The 21,525-nt window shown below is 37.6% G+C and overlaps 1 protein-coding gene across 3 annotated transcripts in view; it reads left to right on the top strand.

Annotated features, from left to right (window-relative positions):
• Positions 1–21,525, top strand: part of FAM114A1 (family with sequence similarity 114 member A1) — a gene marked incomplete at both ends in the record, with an annotated part of 30,276 nt that overhangs the window by 370 nt on the left and 8,381 nt on the right. For 2 of the 3 annotated variants that reach the window (XM_080343605.1, XM_080343604.1), the window contains 6 exons: positions 1,317–1,397; positions 10,971–11,084; positions 11,238–11,344; positions 13,018–13,152; positions 14,943–15,095; positions 17,377–17,500. In XM_080343605.1, the coding sequence (XP_080199731.1) occupies positions 1,317–1,397; positions 10,971–11,084; positions 11,238–11,344; positions 13,018–13,152; positions 14,943–15,095; positions 17,377–17,500 (714 nt within the window). Of the gene's footprint in view, positions 1–1,309; positions 1,398–10,970; positions 11,085–11,237; positions 11,345–13,017; positions 13,153–14,942; positions 15,096–17,376; positions 17,501–21,525 lie in introns of all 3 variants that reach the window. The other variant, XM_080343603.1, reaches the window with a different exon arrangement.

The following is a 21,525-nucleotide window of genomic DNA, read 5'->3' as shown; positions in this document are numbered from 1 at the left end:
CCCTCCCCTCCCTGCTTTGTAAGGACAGAATTTTGTACAATGTACATACTGTTTTTCACAAAAACCTAGAGAGTTATATACAGAGAACCTAGATGGGAATAAAAAAGTTGAATTGCAACACCAAGCCTGTGGGAGCTAGGAACAGTTCGATTTCTCTTTGCCAGTATGACATTAGTTTGGTCTTTCTAGCCTGCTTTCTGTACAAATCTGCTTCATTCGGTCCACAGAATGAACTTAGACGAGGACAGGACCAAAGCTTCATATGCAGCACTGAGTCTTGTACTTGGATAATTTTCAAGTAAACAGTGTGTGTTTCACAAAGCTCAGTGAAAAGATTTGTTCTAGGCCATTAGTGTTTGATTCGTGACCCACAGACATCTGGGACCCCTGTGAGTAGTTGAAAGAAGTCAATGAAAGAAAACTAAGAAAACCAAGACTTTTTTACAATGTACATTGCATCCAAATCCAGTAAACATTACATAGCTGAAGATGTTCTCATCTCCACTCCAAATTTCTCCAAATTCTCAGGCATCCATAAACTGAGAAGGGTTAGAACACATTGTTTTGGTCCCCCACCAGTGAGAGGAACCTACCTCAAAGAGGTGACAGGGGATCTGTACGCTGCGCAATGCAGAGCCGTCTTGGGATACTTCAGAGTTTGGTGTTGAGCTGATTGTCTAGGGATGACTTTCTCAAGGCAGCAGTTTCTTACTATGATTTAAGTATGGAATATTGATAATTGCTTAAGGAGTTTAACAGATGCAGAGATGAGGTTCTTATGGACATGGGTTAGTGCCAGAGTTAGGTTATGGTTGGACTCAATGATCTTAAGGGCCTCTTCCAAACAAAATAATTCTATGATTAATGTAAAGAGTGGGAAGCACCTCCTCTGGCTGTGCTTTTATTGACCTTGGTTGTTTGGAGATCCCTGTTGCACAAATACTGGGTTATACCTCTGAGGAGACTCAAGCAGAGAAGCCTCTAGCTCTTGCTCTAGGTCCTGGTAGAACTCGGGGTGAGATGGGTTCCTGCCTCTCCCTAATAATAGCCCTGATAAACTTGTATGGCTTTATAGGATCATGTGCCTGAGGAAATATTGGGGCATCTATAAAGATGTCTCAGAGTTTTAGGTGCTTTTAGGAACAGGTGATCTGAACTATCTTCCCATTTTATTTCCTTTTGCACAGAAGCCCAATCTGTCATCATTTATTATGCACCAGACTTTGTTGCCCGACAGGTTCTTTGTGTTTCCTCCTGCCTTTGGATAACATGAATATTAGACAGTGTAGTAATATTTTTATTCTTACAGGCCACAGATTCCTCATCTAAAGGAAGTAGATGGGGAGCTTGGGGTACCTGGGGAAAGTCTCTCCTGTCATCAGCTTCTGCCACAGTGGGTAAGTGTTCAATCAGTAAAGTACTTGGAAATAAATAATAATTTCAATGTGTCGTTAGACAAACCAGTGTTGTATCTTAAAGATTCCTAGACAATTTTGTCCTGCTATGCTTGGCAAGCACTTTTGTTTTTCATAGGAAGAAAGACCATCCTACACTGTCAAAGCACATAAATATTTTTTCAGGTGGACAAGGTACTAGGCTTGTTTGTAAAGTCAGTGAATTACCTCACTGTGGCTTCTTCACAGAAAGAATACGTACTCTGACACAATTAATATCAGCCAAAGCCTTATAGGTTTTGTAGCCAAACCACTCCAGACCAGGTTTGTACACATGCATGTTTGTGGTTTATACACCATGACTTATATCTATACAATATGAATTTACTTCTTGTAAATTAGTCCATCTTTCATCAACACCCAGTGATGCTGTTGAGCTATCACACCAGACTTTAGAGAGTAGAACAACATATTGAAACATGGACCCTTTAATCCCCTCTCCCTATACTCTCATTTCCAATACTATGCCAGTACAAAATGTCCTTGTGAAGACTTGAGGTAAAACTTAATCATTACACATTGAAAACTCACAGACAAAAAGCAAAGTATGTAAATGCCTGGTTGCCAGTGGGAAGTCTTTTTTTCACAAAACAGATACTAAGCTGTTAACTAATGAGTCCTCATAAAGAATCCACAAAACACCTTCAAAATATGAACCTAGGAATTAAAATTAATTGCTAGTTACTAAAAACAACAGATTCAACAGACATATTGGGTTTATGATTTCATTTAAGGCTAAATAACTTTCCTCCTTATCTTCCTCTGTTCCATGGGCAATAAATTTTTTCTGTCCATTTCTCAGAGGAGAGAACTTCCACTATTCTCTTTTTTTTTTCAGTAACACTCACACTGCAGATTTCATAACTGCCTTTTCTTTCAGACAGTCCAACCAATTAATGTATCTACTTAAACTCAGAAAGGATTTCTAAGATGTCTTTAAACTGATGTAAGTGAAGGTTATGCAGAAAGGAGCAGGTCTGCCCTGCCCCAGCAATCTATTTCTTCCTTCTCTTAAGCTAACAGTAGCCTTCATGTAGTGAAGTGTGGAGCTGGTTTATGGGACTGATTTTGAAAAGTACAAATTAAGTAAGAGCTGGATCTTCAACTAGATCACTTTGTAAATTCCCTAATCTGGCTGACCATTTGAATCACCCAAATGTTACTGAATGGGAAATGATGGGAACACACAGAGCATGCCAGTGGAGACAAGAGCAGCTTAACTAGCTGTGGGACTGCATAAGTGTTCTCAACTTCTATTTAAGTTTAGCGCTTCTCTTTCAGACTTGAAGAAAGGGCCTCTGTGTCAAAAATTATGCCCATTTTTTCCCCAGAACTATTAGTAGGTCTGATAAAGGGTGCTGCTTACACAGACTCATGAGCCTTGCCTCTCTTATATTCTCAGACCATTGTAACAACAGCACTCTGAAAAGAATTTGACTTAGCATTAAAAAAAAGAAGAAAATTTATGTGCATAAAAGTAATTTCACTCTTGATCAGTTGGAATTGTAATGCTGATGAATTCTTTCATTCATTTTTATAGTCACAGCAGGAGGTTTTTCAGAGCAGGACTCTTTCAGGTCATTTAGTTTTTGCCTGTGAGAGAGCCATATTTATATTCTGATTAACTTTTGCAATAAATAGTGTTCTATCAAATGGCCACTCTAATGTTTTTTGTGAGTAATAAGATTATTTGTTACCAGTTACTGTTCTTGAAGGCTTGCAGTGGCAATCTCACAGTCTTCTGTTGCTTAGAAGCCTTGGCCTCACTGAGCAATCAGTTTGATGTCACAAAGTATGGGGCTGTATGGTCATAGGTATTTTCTTGACATAAGCTTGCCTGAAAATGATGAATGCTGTTGGAAAAGTTTGGGAGACAAACAAGAGTGTATGTTGTAGCCCTTCTTATTGACTAATAAGTAAACAAGCCACACAGCTGTTTGTTGGTTTTGTCTGTAAAACCTGCTGCCTGTGTTGTATCTTTGTGGATTTCCATGGGCTTTTTAATGATGTGATCTCATTTTCATATGGGCCATATGACATCTTGATTCGTATACATTAAAAATTAGTACTTAATTTTTAATGGCTTCTTAACATACCATCTGTCTCTATCAGCAACTGAACTACCTTCACAGAGTGTAAATATGCGAACAAGTTTGTTGTCTAGGCAGCCTGACTTCATAAGGTTGTGTGATGTAGTCTATTTTGAATAGTCATGTCATCACCATGTATATATATATTTAGAATTATTATTATTTTAAAATGAGCACAGTTAGAACAGGTCAACTTGCCTAGGCAAAGGAGCATCACCTTGCAGAAAAGGAAAAAGAAAATGTAAAAATGATTTTAATTTTACATGAGAATGGCTGCACTATATCACACGCATGAAGACCCATCTACTATCTAGTTTCTGTCAATGACCAAGAGCAGTTGGGAAAGAGCCTGAAACCAGACGTATGTAAAGCTGCACTTCCCCTATTTTCTCTTCCCGTTTCCTGGAATCTTCAACTTAGATTTCCTGACCCCGGGATCAGGATAGGGTCGAGTTCCCATATTGCTGTCTAATAATTTTGGATCTGACTTTTTGCTGTGAATTGATCAAATAAAATAGACTTCGAATTAAGCAGAAATCAAATGGACATTCTTCAATGTTCATTGAACCCAAGGCACCTTGGAAGACCATGCAGATAATATTAGATTTGTCACAGGAAATCAGTGCAGCAGGTAATTGTTTATATTCCTGATATAGAGGGCTTATGTCCTAGTTGTTCGTTACAGAAATTCATGCTTGATCTTGTGCATTTACTGTCTTATCACTGTCATAGCCTGAATGTGGGACTGCATATACCATGTTATCTGCTTCAGTATGATAATTCCTAGTGAGAGACAGGAAGAGAAATAAATTAAAACTATCAGGAATTTCTATAAGCTTTCTTCTTTTTATTAAATATTTATTATTTCCCTTCAAATTACTCCATTTAATATCTGAGCAGTTCCGCCAATGTTTCATCTCCTATTCTGCGTCAGAAAATAGGTTTGCCATGACCCAGTCCATTTTAATTTTGCTTATTCCTTCAGTGTAGCAAATGGTATAAGTAAAGCTGCTTTCTTGGATTAGACTTATCAGCAACACTTCCAATATGTGACTTTTCTGTTGCTCTGTCGTTACCTTTGTACAACACAGCTGCATGTCTGGTTACGTGTGACAAATATTCACTATTCCTTATATTTTTCTTCAAAATTTTACTCTGTAGAAGTAGCAGAAATGGTCTGAAGTGAACTAGATAACATCTTAAAGGCCTAACATTCAGCTTTTAAATAGTAGTATCATAGAACAGTCCAGGCTGGAAGTGACATAGAAAGATCATCTATTCCAGGCTTTTGTGGGAAAGGTCACCTAGATGAGATTATCTAGCGCTTCATCCCGTCACATCTTGAAAACCTCCTGTGATGGGGACTCTGCCATGTCCCTGGGGATCATTCTTACTATAAAAAATTCACTTCTTACATTACTTTAAGACTGAGCTGAAATGATTGTTCCAGGGATCTTGGGTTCATTATCCTTAAAACCCTGCTTTAGAGCTCCCAGATTAGCATAGTTTCCATATCATTTATATCTTATCTGTCTTTAATTAACTCTGCACGTATAGCCTGTGGTTGTTTCGGTGATGGTTTTGTATTCTAAATGTCTGTTGTCTTTGAACTGATTTTGACATTATTTAGATTGGGGTCCCCACCACAGGACAGATGTGAAACTCCTCTGCACAACAGATTCTTTAATGCCTTCGGATTTGCAGCAGTCACTGCCTGAAGCATGCTTAGTGTCTGACACTAGATGTCACACTAAGAAAGTTATTGAACCAGCCTCGTTAATGAGGTAAAGAGTTTTGTTTTCAAAAGGTATGGGAAGTTTAGTTTCCCCCATCGTGGAACCACACTGGAGTAGATCCACTGAAGCAACTACTGGGATGATGAGATGGGAGAAGTAGGCTCACTGTGATTTGCAGACACCACTTTTTATACTTATTGCCACAATTTCCTTTTCTTTTAAATTGTATTTTTTTTAGTAAATCAGCAATCACACCATCCAGTATTTTAGTGCCAATGTTGATAAAACTCTGCTCTAAAACAGTGGATTGCTACTGCAGCTAAGCCAGTCTAATGGCCAGCAGCCACTAAAATGTGCGGTCCTGCTGCTCTCTTTTCCTTGTATGTTTCTTCCCCCTTCCTGTTCCAGCACTCATGCTCCTCTGAGCTCCCAGTAATCTGGTTCAGGAAGCTAAACTGACATTAGAATAACTCTAGAGGAAAGAAAAATCCATTTTCTGCCTCTTCAGTTCCTGGAACCATCCATTGAAGTAAGTGCCAGGGCAAGCAGAAGGGACAAATATGGAATATGGAAGGAGAAGAACCTCCCACACCAGCACCAAGAAGCCGTTAGGTCCGCTTAGCAGTCACCACAAGCCTTTTATCCCCAGGGCATAAGTGAGGCAAAATACATTCAATCTGTACTTGAAGCTTGTGACTTCCATTTTTAAAAACAGCTTGTATGCTTGAAAGCTTGCCTGTTTGGGTTTTTGTTCAACTAATCTATCTTCTGGCCTAAAGAAAGATATTACCTTCTCTTACAAGCCTTGCATTTCATATGTTGGATTGTTTTGTGTGGTTGAATTATGGCATTCATAAGGTGCTTAAGTTATGGTGCTCAACAAGCTGCATTTCCAAGCAAAGTCTGCTCTCTATCATGCTGTATGCATGTGTGCTTACACAATAAAAATCATTAAAAATAGAACCAGCTGTTTAATGTACATGGTCTCAGAAATTCATATTATAAGGGTGCTTCATGCATCTTTCTCATGCATTGCTTGTGATTAATATTCTGCTATCTTGATTATTTTTTGCTTGTGTATATTCTTCATCTGGTAGAGTGGTACATGGAAATATCAGACACCTACAGTTCTCCCTGGTCTGCTGAAAACCTGTTCTTGTAGCTCAGTATGGCAGAATTAAATGTCACTTGTGATGTCACTGTGCTCATGAGTTTGGATATTATTACGCATGGGTATATGTAATAATCAGCATTGCATAGCTTAAATTGAAGTCTGCATGGAACTTTTGTTCCATGCTTCAGATAATGTGAAACTAAAGTATTGAAATTATGTGAATATCTTTTCCATTCTGTATAGATACTATTCCCCTGATGTGAAATAAAGAATGATATAAAACAAAATAAAAAACAAAACAACAAAGGCTGGGGGTTATGGCTGTTCTGTATGTGGTCTTAAAAAGGACAGTTAATCTCTTCAGAATACTTTCTTTTTCAGTGCGTAAATTCAGCTGATTAAGGGAAAACTGTTTTGGGGCCTTAAATCACATGGTGGTCACTCAACTGTTTTGTAAGTAACACTTGCAGCTGCTGTAGCAACAAACCCCTTTTTCACAGTTCTTCCTGTTTAAGAATACTAAATGCAAGTAACAGATGGGAAGGAACTGAGGACATGCTTTTGGGGATGGCAGTCCTCTTCACTTTCTTTATATCTTTTAACATGGGTTTATGATTTAGAAGAGGTTGAGAACCACTGATCGCTTGTAACAGCCTTTATGCCTATTGCTATTATTAAAACCTTTTACCATTGCAATAAGGAGATTTAAAACTTGTCTCTTCTACTAGCTTAATTGGAGTGATTCCTGGTTTACTGACTGGATAGCATAGGTATTATCAGAATCTAGCCTGTGCTTTTGTTTTAACTGCAGGGAAGAAAATTTTTGTAAGGCACTGAAGTGGAGCCCCAATAGGGTGGCCTCAAAAGGAGTGCAATGGGTTCCCACGTTTTTAGTGTAGAAAACAAGAGTACAGCTGTTTTTTCCACATATCTGTACGTCATATATTGGAGTGATTCCCCCTGCCAGCTGTCTGCAGGTTCCTCAGTTTCTCAGTCAGTGTCAGATGCTAATTTAAGGCCTCAGTCTTCATCCTTACCTTGAACCAGATGAAACTTCATTCATCTTACTAGACTAAATTTGATCGATTTTTCTTCAGAAATGCCCCTGTGTTGCAGCACAGGTTACAAAGACTATGCAGTGGCCAGGGACAGAATCCCAGCCTCTTCCTCCCCATCCAAAACCACTGAAGCAGAGAGTCCTGGATTGAGAAGGGAGCACGATTCCTACAGAGAATGGTTTAGATTTCAGACATGCTGAGCTGCCCTCCAAAGGTGTCTGTTGGCCTCTTTTGGCTCTGAGGGAACCCAAGGCTGACAAGCTGGGAGGTGGAAGATAAAAGAGCGTAAAGTCAAATGGGATGTATCAGACTAAGGTGGTTGTGAGCGCTGTAATCCGGCCAGGGGCAGATCAGGCAAACTCAGACGCAGGCCACATTTTTAGGCACTCCTTGCAAAACCTTCCTTTACAAGAGAAAGATTCCACCTACCAAGATGAACAATGTTCTGCTGAAATTGCCAGCCAAGAGGAAGAAAAGAAATAAGATAGGCAAGAAAAACAAAAGCAACAACACAGGAAAAAATGCTTTTCTTCAAAAAGCACACAGTTAGCAACACCCATTGCATTAGCTCTTCCGTCCCTGCTGTTACAGAGGAGTAAATGGAGCTGTTGGAGGTGTTCTAGATTTACAGTATCAGCTCAGTTGTGTTACCACACCCAATGTAACAAAACCATTGCATCTTTATCTCTAAAATGTAGGCTCATCTCCCACAACCTCTTTTATTTCTGTGCCTTTTGAAATAGCAGGTAATTTTCATCTCCAAAGCAACGTGCCCTTCTGCCATGTTAGTGCCTGTATGTGTATCTAACAGTGCTGACTGACTTCAGCTGTGGTCATCTGGTCTCATCTGGGTTTGTTATTATAGTCAAATATACATGCCATACAATTTAGTTCAGCAAAACCACTCTTAACAGACATGAAATGTTTTCTTATCATTCTAGTGTGTTTAACCACAAGTATAAATTTGTCTGCAAAACCATGAGAACTGGATTACAAAATATATTTAAAAAAAACCCCAACCAACGAACCAAACAAAACCTGTTTAAGTACAGAAAAAAACTGGGAAATTAATCTGAAGATTCATAACTTTCGCACATATTTAGAAAAATTTTTTTCCTTAATGTTCATAGTTCATTTTCTATATCATTACAGAACAATGGTATTTTGTTAGCAAGTCGAGTCCAAAGTAAGTTAGTAGAAAGAACAGAACTCTCTTGCTTATTTAAAAATTTGTGATCAGGAGAAATGGAAAAAAATGTTACCTGGAATATATATTACATTAGTTTAAAAGCAAAATTCATAGTTATTTAAAGGAGTCCCAGGAATTTGGAGCATAAATAAATGACTGCAGAATCTGTTCATGCTAACGTTTTCCTTGAACGAGAAGACTGGGATTAGACACAGTAGTAGCCCACTCTATAGTATCTGCATTGGAACAGGTTTTGCAAAAGGCAAGAAGTTATCCAGCAATGACTTAAATCACTGTGGTGTATGACCTAGTGTGTCCTGTACAGTTGGATGTACCGCTGCATTTTGTAAGACATGAGATTAAATGGACAAAGGTCATATTTTCTTTAGACGGGTAAAAGCATTTACCTACTTAGTCTCTCTGTTTCAGTGTAAAACATCAGGATCCCGTGCAGCTATAACACAGAAAATTACTTGTTTCTGCTCGTCTTTTCCTTAGGGGACATCTGTTCTTCATGTTTACTTCCAGATACTGTAGTTTTCTTGTGTGTGATCTTTTAGTAGTGCTGCTTCATGTATGTTTTCTAGAGTATATTTGTTATTGAATTCATAGGGCAGCTGATGTGCAACCCATCTGGAAATCATAGAATCATAAACCTCAGCTTTCCTTCTTCCTACTCCATTTCAAATAGTTTTGCTGCATCTTTCTTTAATCAGATGTTCAAAAGCATGTTTGTATGACTACACACACACACAGGTATATGTATGTGTATATATATGTATCTGTTTATTCAGAACACTGCAGAGCACTGTCAAATGATAGGCTATTTTTCTGTAGTTACTATAACTCTGAGAAGATGCTTTGAAATTTTCCAATAGAAAGTGCACACGTTGTGGGAAAATACGGACAACATTTAATGAATTGTTATGCTTGACTTCATGCCTCAGATGTCTAGGTATCTGCCTGACCATCTGTATTGACACCCTCTCTGAAATCATTTGTCTATTTACAGTTGGGTTTAAGGTAACAAAGCAAAGAAGTATGAAGTTGTCGTTAATATTGCTCATAAGTAGTTAGGCAGATAGTTAAAACACTGGATTATCCTGCTACTAGAAGCGATTAGCTTTACGTGAAGTGCAGTAGCAGTGTATTGTGCAAGAAAAAATCAAATAGGGTCACTGAAGCCATTTCATTTTGTGTTGGGAAGAAATATTGCTCACCTGGTTGCTTGTTTACTTATTGTGTCTGAGCTGATGTGTGGAAACTTCCAGCTGAGGAAGATGTGCTAGCTGGATCATTTGTAATTAGAGAAGCACATCATGAACACACTTGTGGTTATATGCAGAAGCAGAATAGGCAGATAATTTGAGGGCAACCTTTTTTGAAGGCAGTGTTTTTCAACAACGGCTGGTGCACATTAGGAAGCTACTGCCTCCTTTTGCTGACTACCAGGCAGTCCCACTCTGTCCTAAAGCCCGATATTGCCAGTCCATGTGATCTACTAGTGTAAATAAACTCTGTGTAGAAAAGCAGCAAAGCAATCCTGCTCTGTCAAAATTATTCAGATAAAAACACTAATAACATATATTCTTTACATTAAGCTAGACCATTTTAATAGAACAGAGAGTTAGGGTTTCACAATGTATGCATCAGGTAAAGGTGGTAAAATCTCCGTAGCTGCCACTGTTCAGCTGCCACTGGAGCAATGATTTGATCTGTGTCATCTGACACCAACAGACTTTACAAAATGTATTTAAATAGCAGCTTTGAGGAGAGACACTTCAGAATTTGACTTCAATTGAGCAGCTGAGGGGCTTAAATCCTGAAATAACTTTGAGGACCTGGGTCAGTATTCCTCAGATGCTTACCTAACATAGCACCTATGCAGCAGATTGAAGGGCAGATTCCTTGCCTCAGCCCTGCAGTCACCTACGTCCATTAATTGTGGGTTAATTGTTCTAGACTTCTGAAAACTAGATAAGACCAGACCTCATGACATTAGGAGGACCATCAATTTCTGTTTAAACTGGTTGTGGTACAATATTTAGTGTTTTGCAAAGCAAGGAACTAAACTTAGGTGTGCCACTGAAATGAGTTTTACATTTCAGATCTAGTGTCATTTGTATTGTGTCTCGGCTTTATAATTTCTAGTCAGTTAATATGCTGGATATAGTAAAACGAGTGAAATATTAACCTAGAAAAAAAAATAAGCAACTGAGGTAAGTTTAATAGTTATTCTGATTGTCATAATTTGTGGAGTATAAGAATACTATGCACTGTTAGTAATAAATTTTCAAATCATGTAATCTAAAATACGCTTCTGCTGCAGGTCATGGGATAACAGCAGTAAAGGAAAAAGCAGGAACTACTCTGGGAATTCATCACACAAGTTCAGCATCTTTGGAAACAGCAGAGTCTCCTACAGCTGAAACACCAGTTATACGTAAGTTCAGGGTCATGGAAATTGGACAAAACTGACACTGCCAAATTAGTTCTATTTACGAAATTTAAGATTTTGATCACAAAATCCAGTTCACTGTAATTTGTGACTTGTAGCATTGGAAGTATGCTGTAGCTTGCTTTTTTCTTTTGTTAGAAGCAGAAGATTCTCTGGACCAAAGGTGTTCTGAGAATATTCCTTCTTCTCCATCATCTGGATCTCGTGGCATGTTGTCAGCTATCACTAATGCTGTACAGAACACAGTGAGTCATTTTAGCTGGCCTCTCTACTTTAGTTATTCTTCATAATTTTTAGGTGCAACTTCATTGTAGGTCACATCTGTTAAATTGTAGGTCTTTGTAAAAGTAGTTCTGTTGCTGGTCTGTTCAGAGTCTCTTTCATGGCAAAATAACTGTATCAAATTAAAAAGAAGAAAAAAAAAAGTCAAATACAACTAAGTCAGTTACTACTTTGGCACCAGTTTCAGTGAAAAATATGATCTTCTGAATGATATAGAATTCTGGAAATTCTTGGGAAATCTATTTTTTATAGTTGTGGTACCATCATCTGATTTTTTATGCAGTTAAGTCATCCCAAAGAAAGTATGATGAGATTTGTTACCATTTTTGAAGGCAAATAAAATAAGAAAATATTCAATTTGCTTATTTTAAGGCTTTTACTAAACTCTGTATTGTTAGTCCCTGGCCCTTACCTTCACCTCTCTATCTATCTCTCATTTCATTTTAGCTTTCCCAAAAGGTGATCTGATTGCAGACTCAGTGAGTCAGGATTCTTTCCTATTACACTCTCCATATATTTTCTGTCTTGGACTTCATCCTTTTCTGCTTTTGCAAAATCTGGTACCATACTGTTTCCAAATCAGTTTTTGTGTCACCTTCTTCCCCAACATTTCTTACACACTATTACCATAGCAAATGTTTTCCTCTGAGCTTTTCAGTATTGTATTTCCCTGGAAATTATGAGACCTTAAGTAGAAAGAAATAGAAGACTAACTCCCCATTGAGCATGTTTTACAAAGTGGCAATTCTGTTTTAGCACATACCCAGTTCAGTCTGAGTGCCTCATCACTCTAATATCAAAGATTTGGAGAGCAGAGGGTGATTCTTATAGATTATTCCCAAGACTGTTGCTACAGAATCTGGAGCATCATGGAGCTTGTGAGAGCTGGACAGAAGTAAGATTACCTGGGCATTGTATAAGAGTTGCAAATAAGAGAAAGGTAGCTTTATGCAAACCTAGAGAGGCTGCTATACTGCAGTGATGAATGTCACCAAACAAAAATAATAACTTGAGGTTTCAGTAAGTTGCCTGTAATACTATTTGAGACTTTGGTAGGGTTTTCCATTATATATCAGGTTACATCAGCATTTGAGTGTCTGAGAGATGCATAATCCAGATTGAAATGGAACTCTTTAGCTGGTGAAAATTCTTCAGGGCACATGAAAAATTGAGAGAGGGCTGATGCTAATTTGAAGACACAGGGAAGACAACTGTGTTCAGATAGACAGTTCCACAGTCATCACTAGTGTCAACATTTTAGAAATTAGTTAGGTAATGTTCATGATGGACTTCGGCTCCATATTATTCATGTCTAAAATATGTTCTCACAGACTTTGGATGAAATTTAAGTGGTATTATTCATATTTTTTTTATTGGCAACAGGTGTTGTATTTGCTCCAGTGTGAGTCTTTTCATTAACTAGCAATATTGGTATAGCTCATTTTTTTTCTTTTTGAAAATGTGTTCAGAACAAAGTAATACAATTTTATAAATGCATCAATCCTATTGTTATTTAAAGCATAGAAAATATAGGGACCTGAATGTTCAAAGACAGTATCAACAAAAGCAGTGTTCTTTACAGTTCATGTTAGCATAAAGTGGAAAGAAAATAACCACATTGTGTTACTTTATACAGGGGAAAAGTGTATTATCTGGAGGCTTAGATGCTTTGGAATTTATTGGGAAGACAACCATGAATGTCCTTGCAGAAAGTGATCCTGGATTTAAGAGAACCAAAACACTGATGGCAAGAACAGTTTCTCTGTCTCAGGTTGGATTTATTTAAATACAGCTCTGTCAATGCAGTTTCAGATTATTTTTCCAGAATTTCAGATGCCTCAGGGAGAGGCTTTTTTTATTGCAGTAGACACTGGCTAGGCTTTTGGAGATAAATATTATGCTTTATATTTGTTCCACTTTAGTCTTCTTCACAGAACCACAAAACATAATGTAAAGTCATCTTTTCTGCATAATCACATGTGCAATGGCTGATTTTAGTAAGATAGTATATGTGGTGATAAATCATTACACTCTGGAGATAGAATCAAATTGTTGGTGTGTTTGTAATAACTGTAGATAGGTATCTTCCAGCATAAACATCACTGTAGTCCTTTCCTTGGGAATGAGTAATACTGGAATATGATATATGTTTCATTAGGAATTAAAGCTGTGAAAAGTTGTATCTTAATATCCATCTAAACTAACAGTACCCTTATGCAGTCATGACTTGCATGTTTAAAAGTTCAGAGACACAATAAAAACCAAAGAGAAGTATAAGTGCTGTCAGTACAAAATTATTTTAGCTCTGCAGACACTTGTGGCAATCAATTGATGTTGCAAAAAGTTTTTCATTTTCTATGTTTACTTCCTTGTAAAGAGGAGTAAGGTGTTTTTCTTTTAATATGGTGTTTCATCTCTAGTGTTTGTCATTGTAAGTGTGAACAGACTGATACTGTTGTGGTAGGCCAAAAGCGAGTAACTCATGGTAAGAACCACAGGGTTAAAATGAGCTTTTGAGCACACCTTATAAATAATGTGTGTGAATTCACACAAAAAATCTGAGGCTGAAAGTTACATAAATCAGTTCTCATATGTTGTATAACACAGTGCTTCCTTTTGGGTGATTTGTACATAAAACTTTGTGAGTGATCTTTTGAAGTTGAAGACTGAAAGATCTACCATTGTAAGTCTCTTGTAACAAATGAATAACTGAAGACAATATTGTAGCAATTTTGAATGATGGAATAGTGTAAGAGGCAAGAGTTCACCTGTATTCAGAGGCTTATATGTGACTTATGATGCAGTTCAGCTGCATTTACCAGCTTTACTCTTGCAAATTCATATGAGAGGCCATTGCTTCCTGGGAACAGAAGGAGAATAGAAGATCCTATTCCATACACTATTCTGTCCTTCTTATCCACAAATAGAAGTGTATAAGAAGATCACTCCAAAATGTCCCCAAGTATATGGAGTGTAGCTCTGCCCCACTTTTGGTAGAAGTCATACCTTATCAGGCCACTCTCTTTCATCAGTCCTGCTGTCACATACACTGACTTTTGCATCTGCTAAAAATATTTTAAAGGAAATACTATATAGGTGCATTATTTATGCAAGTAGGTCCTGGAAATAATGTTCTTTCCATTTTGTGGTCTGTAGGATGGACCACATGACTCTTTAAGGCTGTGTATGAAATAGTCCTTTTTATTTTTCTTTCGTTGTAACTGGTGGCTAAATTTATTAGACGGTATCCATAGCTGATGTTGCTTTTGAGAGCACAAACAAGATTATTTGTTTGTTCATGGTTTGTTTGTTTGTTTGTTTAATGATGGTTAGAAATTACTTTTGGGAAAATGACACTTAGAATACTACTTAAATATTTTATTAGAGGGGTTTATCAAAAAATAAGTTAGATATTTCAGTGCTAAAATTTCAGCTCTGCAGGTGTGATATAGCCCCAAATTTTATTACTACTTCCTAGACAAGCAGAAGCAGAAAGTAATAAAATCTGTCATACCTACAGCACTACCAATAAAACAACAGAAATTATGTATATTTTTGCAGCTGTTGCGAGAAGCTAAAGAAAAAGAGAAACAGAGGCGGGCCCAGCAAGTTACCGTTGAAAGAACAGCACATTATGGGCTACTTTTTGATGAATTCCAAGGTTTGTCTCACCTTGAAGCTCTGGAAATCCTGTCAAATGAAAGTGAAGCTCAGGTACAGTATGTAGACAGCATAAATCAAAAAGGTTGGTAAAAATCAGTCTTTACATTAATTTCACTCTGCAGATGCATGTGGAATGAACAGTAAGTTTTCTGTCAGCTTCAGAGAGAGCTGGATTGGTCCCATGAGCCAGTCCTTGGCTTCAGGAGATCAATCTCAATACACCTAAAATTTATCTCCAAGATTAACTCAATCCAAACAACTTCATAGCTGAAAGTTATTTTTGTTAGGACCATACGTAGTTTGTATTTTTCAGCTTGTGACACTATACAGACGTCTTTTCAGGTTGAAGGCTTTTGTTTTTGTATCAGTCACTGATACCTGCATTCAGGAATTCCAGACCTACAGCACCTGGAGGCCAGTGAATTAAAATGCATTCCAGATTACTTATTCAATTCCTAAGCTGCCTTTATTGGCTTAGTTTTTGCAGTTACTTAAAACTACCCCAAGATATTATTACTGGAAGTATACAAATGTCTCTCTGAAGACGATGCTAATGTTACTAGGGCCTATATGATAAATACATTTTTTAATTTGTGCTGTCAATTTATTGACTCTGCTAGTAGATCAGTAAATCTCTAACAGTGGATTAATAGAGTTTTATGAATTCACAGCAGTGGTATTTTATACTGAAACAGTTTTCTAAAAAAAATTTAAAATACAAGTTTTCTTTGTTTTTGTAATTAGCATGCCTTGCCCTCTGGGTTATTTTATAATAAAAATAACCAACTTATTTTTTAAAATGTGTTATTTGCTCTCACAAATGAAGGAAGCATATATTAGTAACAGCTAGGTACATACTGGCCATGTTGTTTTTATTTTTTGCAATTGTGTCTAAACGAAGAATTATAAATTCAAACCCCACAGGTAAGGTTCAAGGTCCTGCTTTTGGAAAACAAACCAACCAACCTCCACAAAGCAGGAAAGAGATAAACAAAAACCAAGTTGGGGTTAATTGCATGTGTCAACACTATTTTTCTTTTAGAGTGAAATACCACAGGGTAAGTAAGATGTGTGCAGGTCGTTACCGTGAGGTTTTTGATGTGCTTCATGTTATGTCCATGAAAACCCCTTGTTCATAGTCCTACTCACTCCAACAGGATTGAATGCAGCTGTGTGGGTCAACAAGTCCAATTCCCTGATAAATATTCCAGTTACCATGCAAAATACTTAAAGTTCTGTAAACCTGAGACCTTTCCTAACAGCCCAAAAGCCAAAAGAGGAGCATGAGAGACACTGAAAGCATTGCTAATGTCCTATGTGCTTCTAATAGCAGTGATTTTATAATATTTTTAAGATTTTATTTTAAAAGTTTCCAAAAATTTCTAGCTTAATCCTATGAAGTGGACAATGCTATTGAGTGGGACTGTAAAGCCCTAGGTAGCCCTTCACAACCTGAGTTGGGTCTCACAACTTTATCTTTCATTTAACCTTGAGCTTATGAGCTGGACACATCAAGGAGGAACCCAAGAAAATAACAGTCTTTCTCCAGTCTCTCACTCGGCCAGTCTGCACAGCTGTCAAGCAAGCTTGAAAAAAACCAAACCAAACCAAAACTTGAAACAAACCTAAAAGTAAAATGGCTTTTCTCTTGGCTTCCATAGGCAGAGTGTGGTCACAGGATTAACACCATAAACTGCAGTGCAAACAGTGATTTAAAGAATCTGTTTCCATCCCTCTCAGGCTTGCCACCCTATTAGATACGCAGGGACTTTTAGGGATATGATTTAGTGCCAGAGTTAGGTTATGGTTGGACTTTATGATCCTCAGGGTCTCTTCCAACCGAAATCATTCTATGACTTGCAGATCCCTGAGACATGCATAGACCTGTCAGTACGTTCTTTGGAACAGGTGGACTGTCAATAATTTTGATTGCATTTTGAAGGAAGGGAAAACGGCTTCTTTTTCCAGATCTTCCCATGAGTGCTCAGACTAACCATGAATTCTGCCTGTGCTCTTTTTGCCTGCTGTCTTCATCCAAGCAATCCCAAAATGCTTTTTACAGTTTGGCATTAAACCAGAGATGTATAATTCGAAGCTAATGTTCTGGGAGAAGGTAGCAACCTGATGATCTTGCAAGGCTGGAGTAATTTTTGTGATACTCAACCAATTTTGTTGATGAAAACTAGAAATGTGCCAACATTGGAAGGTTAGAAACAAGATTGAGCATAATGGAAGTTTCCATTTCTTAGCTTATTTTGGTGTCATGCTCTAAATTAGCATTTAAGAAATGCTCTGTTTTGTTGAGGAATGCTTACTGTCCATTCTTTTACAGATTCAGTCATATTTAGCAACACTTGATGGAGAGCAGTTGGAGACTGTGAAAAATGATTTGATTGCTATAAAAGAGATTTTTGTTCCAAAGGAATCAGATGATGAAGCAGTGCAGCCACAGAAAGGTAATTAGAAAAACAGAGCCTGGGCCATATGAATAATTGTTACTTCTGTATATAGTACTTTTTAAAATTGCAATCCAAATAATAATTTCTGACATCCTAATAATTTTAATAAGGTAGTCACTAAAGTTAATATTCTAAAAGTTCTGGAAGCTGATCAATGCTTATTTTTTATTTTTTTTTTTTTGTAATTGAGGTGTGAGATACAGGAAACATAACATAAGGAAGTATTATATTACATTGTTGCATCATCAATGAAAGCAAAACAAAAATAAGGGAAAATAATAACCTTTTGGATAACAGAGGTTTTCTTACAGAATCTGTTTATGAAATGGTGTAATCTGAAAGTTTTGCAGTGTTTAGAAATGCTTTTCTGTTTAGCAGCTTCGTCCTCACTTTGCACCCTCCCTTGCTAGACAGGGAAAAGATGAGAGTGTAATAAGGAGACTTAAGAACTTTGAATTTCTTGAAGGAGAGTCACTTTGAAACATAGCGGCAAAGCTGCTTCCCACGTGTTGCTTGGCAAGAGGTGGCATGTGGAGCGTGAGGAAGAAGCTGAAGCAGCAGAAGCGTGCTGCAACCGTGACATGGTGCACAGCATTGAACAGAACGGGATCAGCGTGACAGCCCATAGATCAGCTCACAGAAGTTACAATAAAGCGAGCGGATGCTTTGGTTAGGGGCAAAACATGTCAGGAATTTTGGCATTTCCTGTAATAGACTGAGAGCAGAAGAATGAGAAGTTAGCATAAAGCCACTGTAGTTCGTGTCTCCAGGCCTGTGAGATCCATACCAAATATCTTCTAGCTAATAGAAACAGTCTCCTTGACCTGACCAAAGACTGGCTTGTGCCATCAAACACCATATTGTTGTGTTTCAGAAACATAGAAAGATATTTCTTCCACATCCTTTTGCTCTTCTCAGGGGTGCTTTGCCCATAAAACCTACATTTTACAAGATGGTGAGGTATGATTTCGTTATCCTTCAGAAAAGTTAGAAGCCTGTTAACATCCACATGTTCTAACTGGAAAGTATTTTCTGCTCAGACTGCTCTTTCTAGCAATGATGTCTCTCACAGAGAGCTTATTGTTTCTTCTCGGTGGGGGTAGGGGGGACAGCGATTGTTTAGTGTTAAGTCTTACTATGGTAGAGTTTTGTGCTGTTTTTTTTTCCCCTTGTTACTCTTTAAACCCCACATTCTTCTGTAGGGTCATGAGAAGTCAAGAAGATGTGTTATCTGCTTAAGAGCAAAGATTCATGAGGTGTCTGTTGCTCCTTAATGGCTGTGGGAAATAGTTCCTTGCTTTGAAACCAGCCCCCAGGAAAAGCTCTGTGTCTTGCACAAAGTGACATGTTCTCTGGTGGTCAGAAGTTCTGTTTTTTCAGTGAAGCACATCTTTTAGGGTCTAGGTTTGAGGTGTTTTTTTGTTTGTTTTTTAAACTGGACTTGTTTACTGGAAATTACTTGTTGGGACCTTAAGCATATTTCTATGGTGCAACTGATGTTTATGCTAAGAAAATGGTCTGTGTTTAATATTACCAAAAATAAACAACATTTGGCATCAAGCATAGATAAAAGACAGTAAAGTTTAAGAATGGGTTGGCTGATCAGGATTAAATGAAAGTCTTGCTGTGAAGACAACGCTTCATTCTAGTTAGTTTGCTTAGCTCAAGCTAGTTAATACAATTAAGATCCTCTTAAGCACATTAATAGGTTTTACACTTACAAAATCAAGTCAATAAGCCATATGGTTTTTTATTAGCATATTTTGCATACATAATTACTTATTTTTACTTAAGCTACCTAATCTAGCAAGAAATAGCAGTCTATGTTAAATTCTGTGGAGGAATTTTGAGTTTTAATCCCTCTTGCTAAACAGTTCGAAACAACAACTTGCCTTCAGTAGGGTTCTCATTTGTGCTTCCTAGCTCAATAAAACTTGTGGGGTTTTTTTCCTTTATGTAAGGAAGCCACCCTCTACAAAGTCAGAGATTAACTAATGGTGTTTGAAAGTGTTAAATCTTATCTAGCCACTAAGCAGTATTTGAAAATAATTACCACTTATTGCTAATTTGTTACCACTTTCTCATCATCAAAGTCATGTTATTTATATGGTGTCATTTGTCAGTGCTATATATATTTAGCAAAAGACTCGCTGGAAGGAAAACCAGTACTTTGCATTCAAGTGTTTGAAAAGAGTGGCCATTTGTTTTCTGTAAACTCTCAGGATCCCTTCTTATCCTGGACTCTCAGGATCTCATTTAGACATGTTAGTGCTTCTTTTAGTTTCTACCATAAACACTTTCAGTCCTACACAAGGAGAAATTACTGCAATGATCTTTGGAGGAAGGGCATTTTGAGAAAGGATTGGGGGTAGGCATTCTGCTTGGCAACTTTTAAACTGAATTGTAGTAGGGTTTGTGTCTTTGTTCAACAGTCAGGTGCAAAATCAGTCTGAAAAGAAAGAAAATATGTTTTCTGACACAAGCAGGAGAAAGCCAAATGCATACCCTTCTCTCTAATGTTTCCTCTCACTTTGATTGTGCAACCCTTTCATGTACTTTTCCCTGCAGCTTCTTTTCCTTTCAGTTGTTTATGAAAGTTTTTGAAAGTCATTAATACCTAAACTTTCATATATGAGCTTCAGTGAGACAGTAACCAAAGTGAGCATTGAATTGATTATGCCAGTTATCAACAATTTTGGTAACTTTGCACTGATGAAGTGAACTACTTATCAGTTTTCAGCATGCTGCAGTTTATAAAACAAGTTGGCATTGTTTTAAGGACAAGTGAATTCAGTGTAAGAGGTACTGGACTGCAAAACCTGAAAATGCTATTGCAAAAATGTACTGATAAGGTCAGCAATGAGATTAAATCTGTGCATCTCTTTGGCTTACTGAATACATTCTTCTTGACCTGCTCGCCTGCTGTTAAGAGGAAAGCTCAGTCTCTTGGTCACTGCACGTGAAGAGTTCTTCATGCTAAATACGAATTTATTTTATAGCACCAAAGACAGGCACTCTCTTTACAAGCAAAGGTGAGATGTCCTTTGCGCCAAGAGAGTGTAATCTGAGTGTCAGATTCCACCACCTTTCCACATGTTGCAAGGTATGGTGAACTGTAAACAGTTCCACCAAAATCTGCGGACTCACTGGAAAGTAATGGTCCTCTGCTTTTAAGCCCAGTACTGAAGATTTGCGTAAAAGTGGAAAAAATGGCCATACCTAAAAAATTAACCAAAAAATAGGAACGCATAAAGACATGAAATTCATTTTTGAAGTAGCTGGACTTCTATCAGGCTTAGAATGGGGACTTGGACCTTTTAGTGTCATCAGGCTAAAAAAACATGGATTTTGTGTATTCCACTAGAAAATGCTAATGAAGATTCCAAACTCAGTGCAGATGAACAGAATCAAGCGAAATACCAACTTTTAGGAACTTAGAGCATGTTCGAATATGGGAACTGCAAGTATTCAAAAGAATATATATAATAAAGGTGAAGTTCAAATACAAGTGATATTTATCTTTGTTCATAAATCTTGTGAAATAAGAGTGCAAAGTGCAGATTCTTTAAGGTTCATTACTCCAGAGCAGAACAGAATACATTCTTCATTTAAGCAAAGCTCAATCTTAAAGTAGGAAGAAAACACACCTCTCAGCTGTGGTTTGCAGACAGAGCGATAGAGAACATGTTTTGCAGTGTTTCCTCTGAAGCTTATTTGTATCTGGCCCTGCTGCAATTTTTATTCCTTGGTTTGACAGGATAGGTTAGTATCTCTTCTTTGTTTATTTTGTGGGTCATGTATTTTTGTCAGATAACTAGGGATCATGCAGCTTCTTCTCCTCTTCCTTATTTCTGCGAAACTTAGTGGAATTTAAAATGGGGTGGAAAGAGTAGTCAAAGTGTCAAGCTAGCATATGAGGCTGTATGGGTCTCTCTGGTGCTTGTTCTCTTTATTTGAGCATATACATGCACACACCCCTTTCTTGTGTCACTGTTGCTGCTTTTCAGGTGTGAGGGTGCCAG

This window comes from Nesoenas mayeri (assembly GCF_963082525.1).
Source record: "Nesoenas mayeri genome assembly, chromosome: 4".
NCBI classification, from domain to species: Eukaryota; Metazoa; Chordata; class Aves; order Columbiformes; family Columbidae; genus Nesoenas; species Nesoenas mayeri.
The sequence above is the reverse complement of the archived record's forward strand: the minus strand, read 5'-3'. Positions and strand labels throughout refer to the sequence as shown.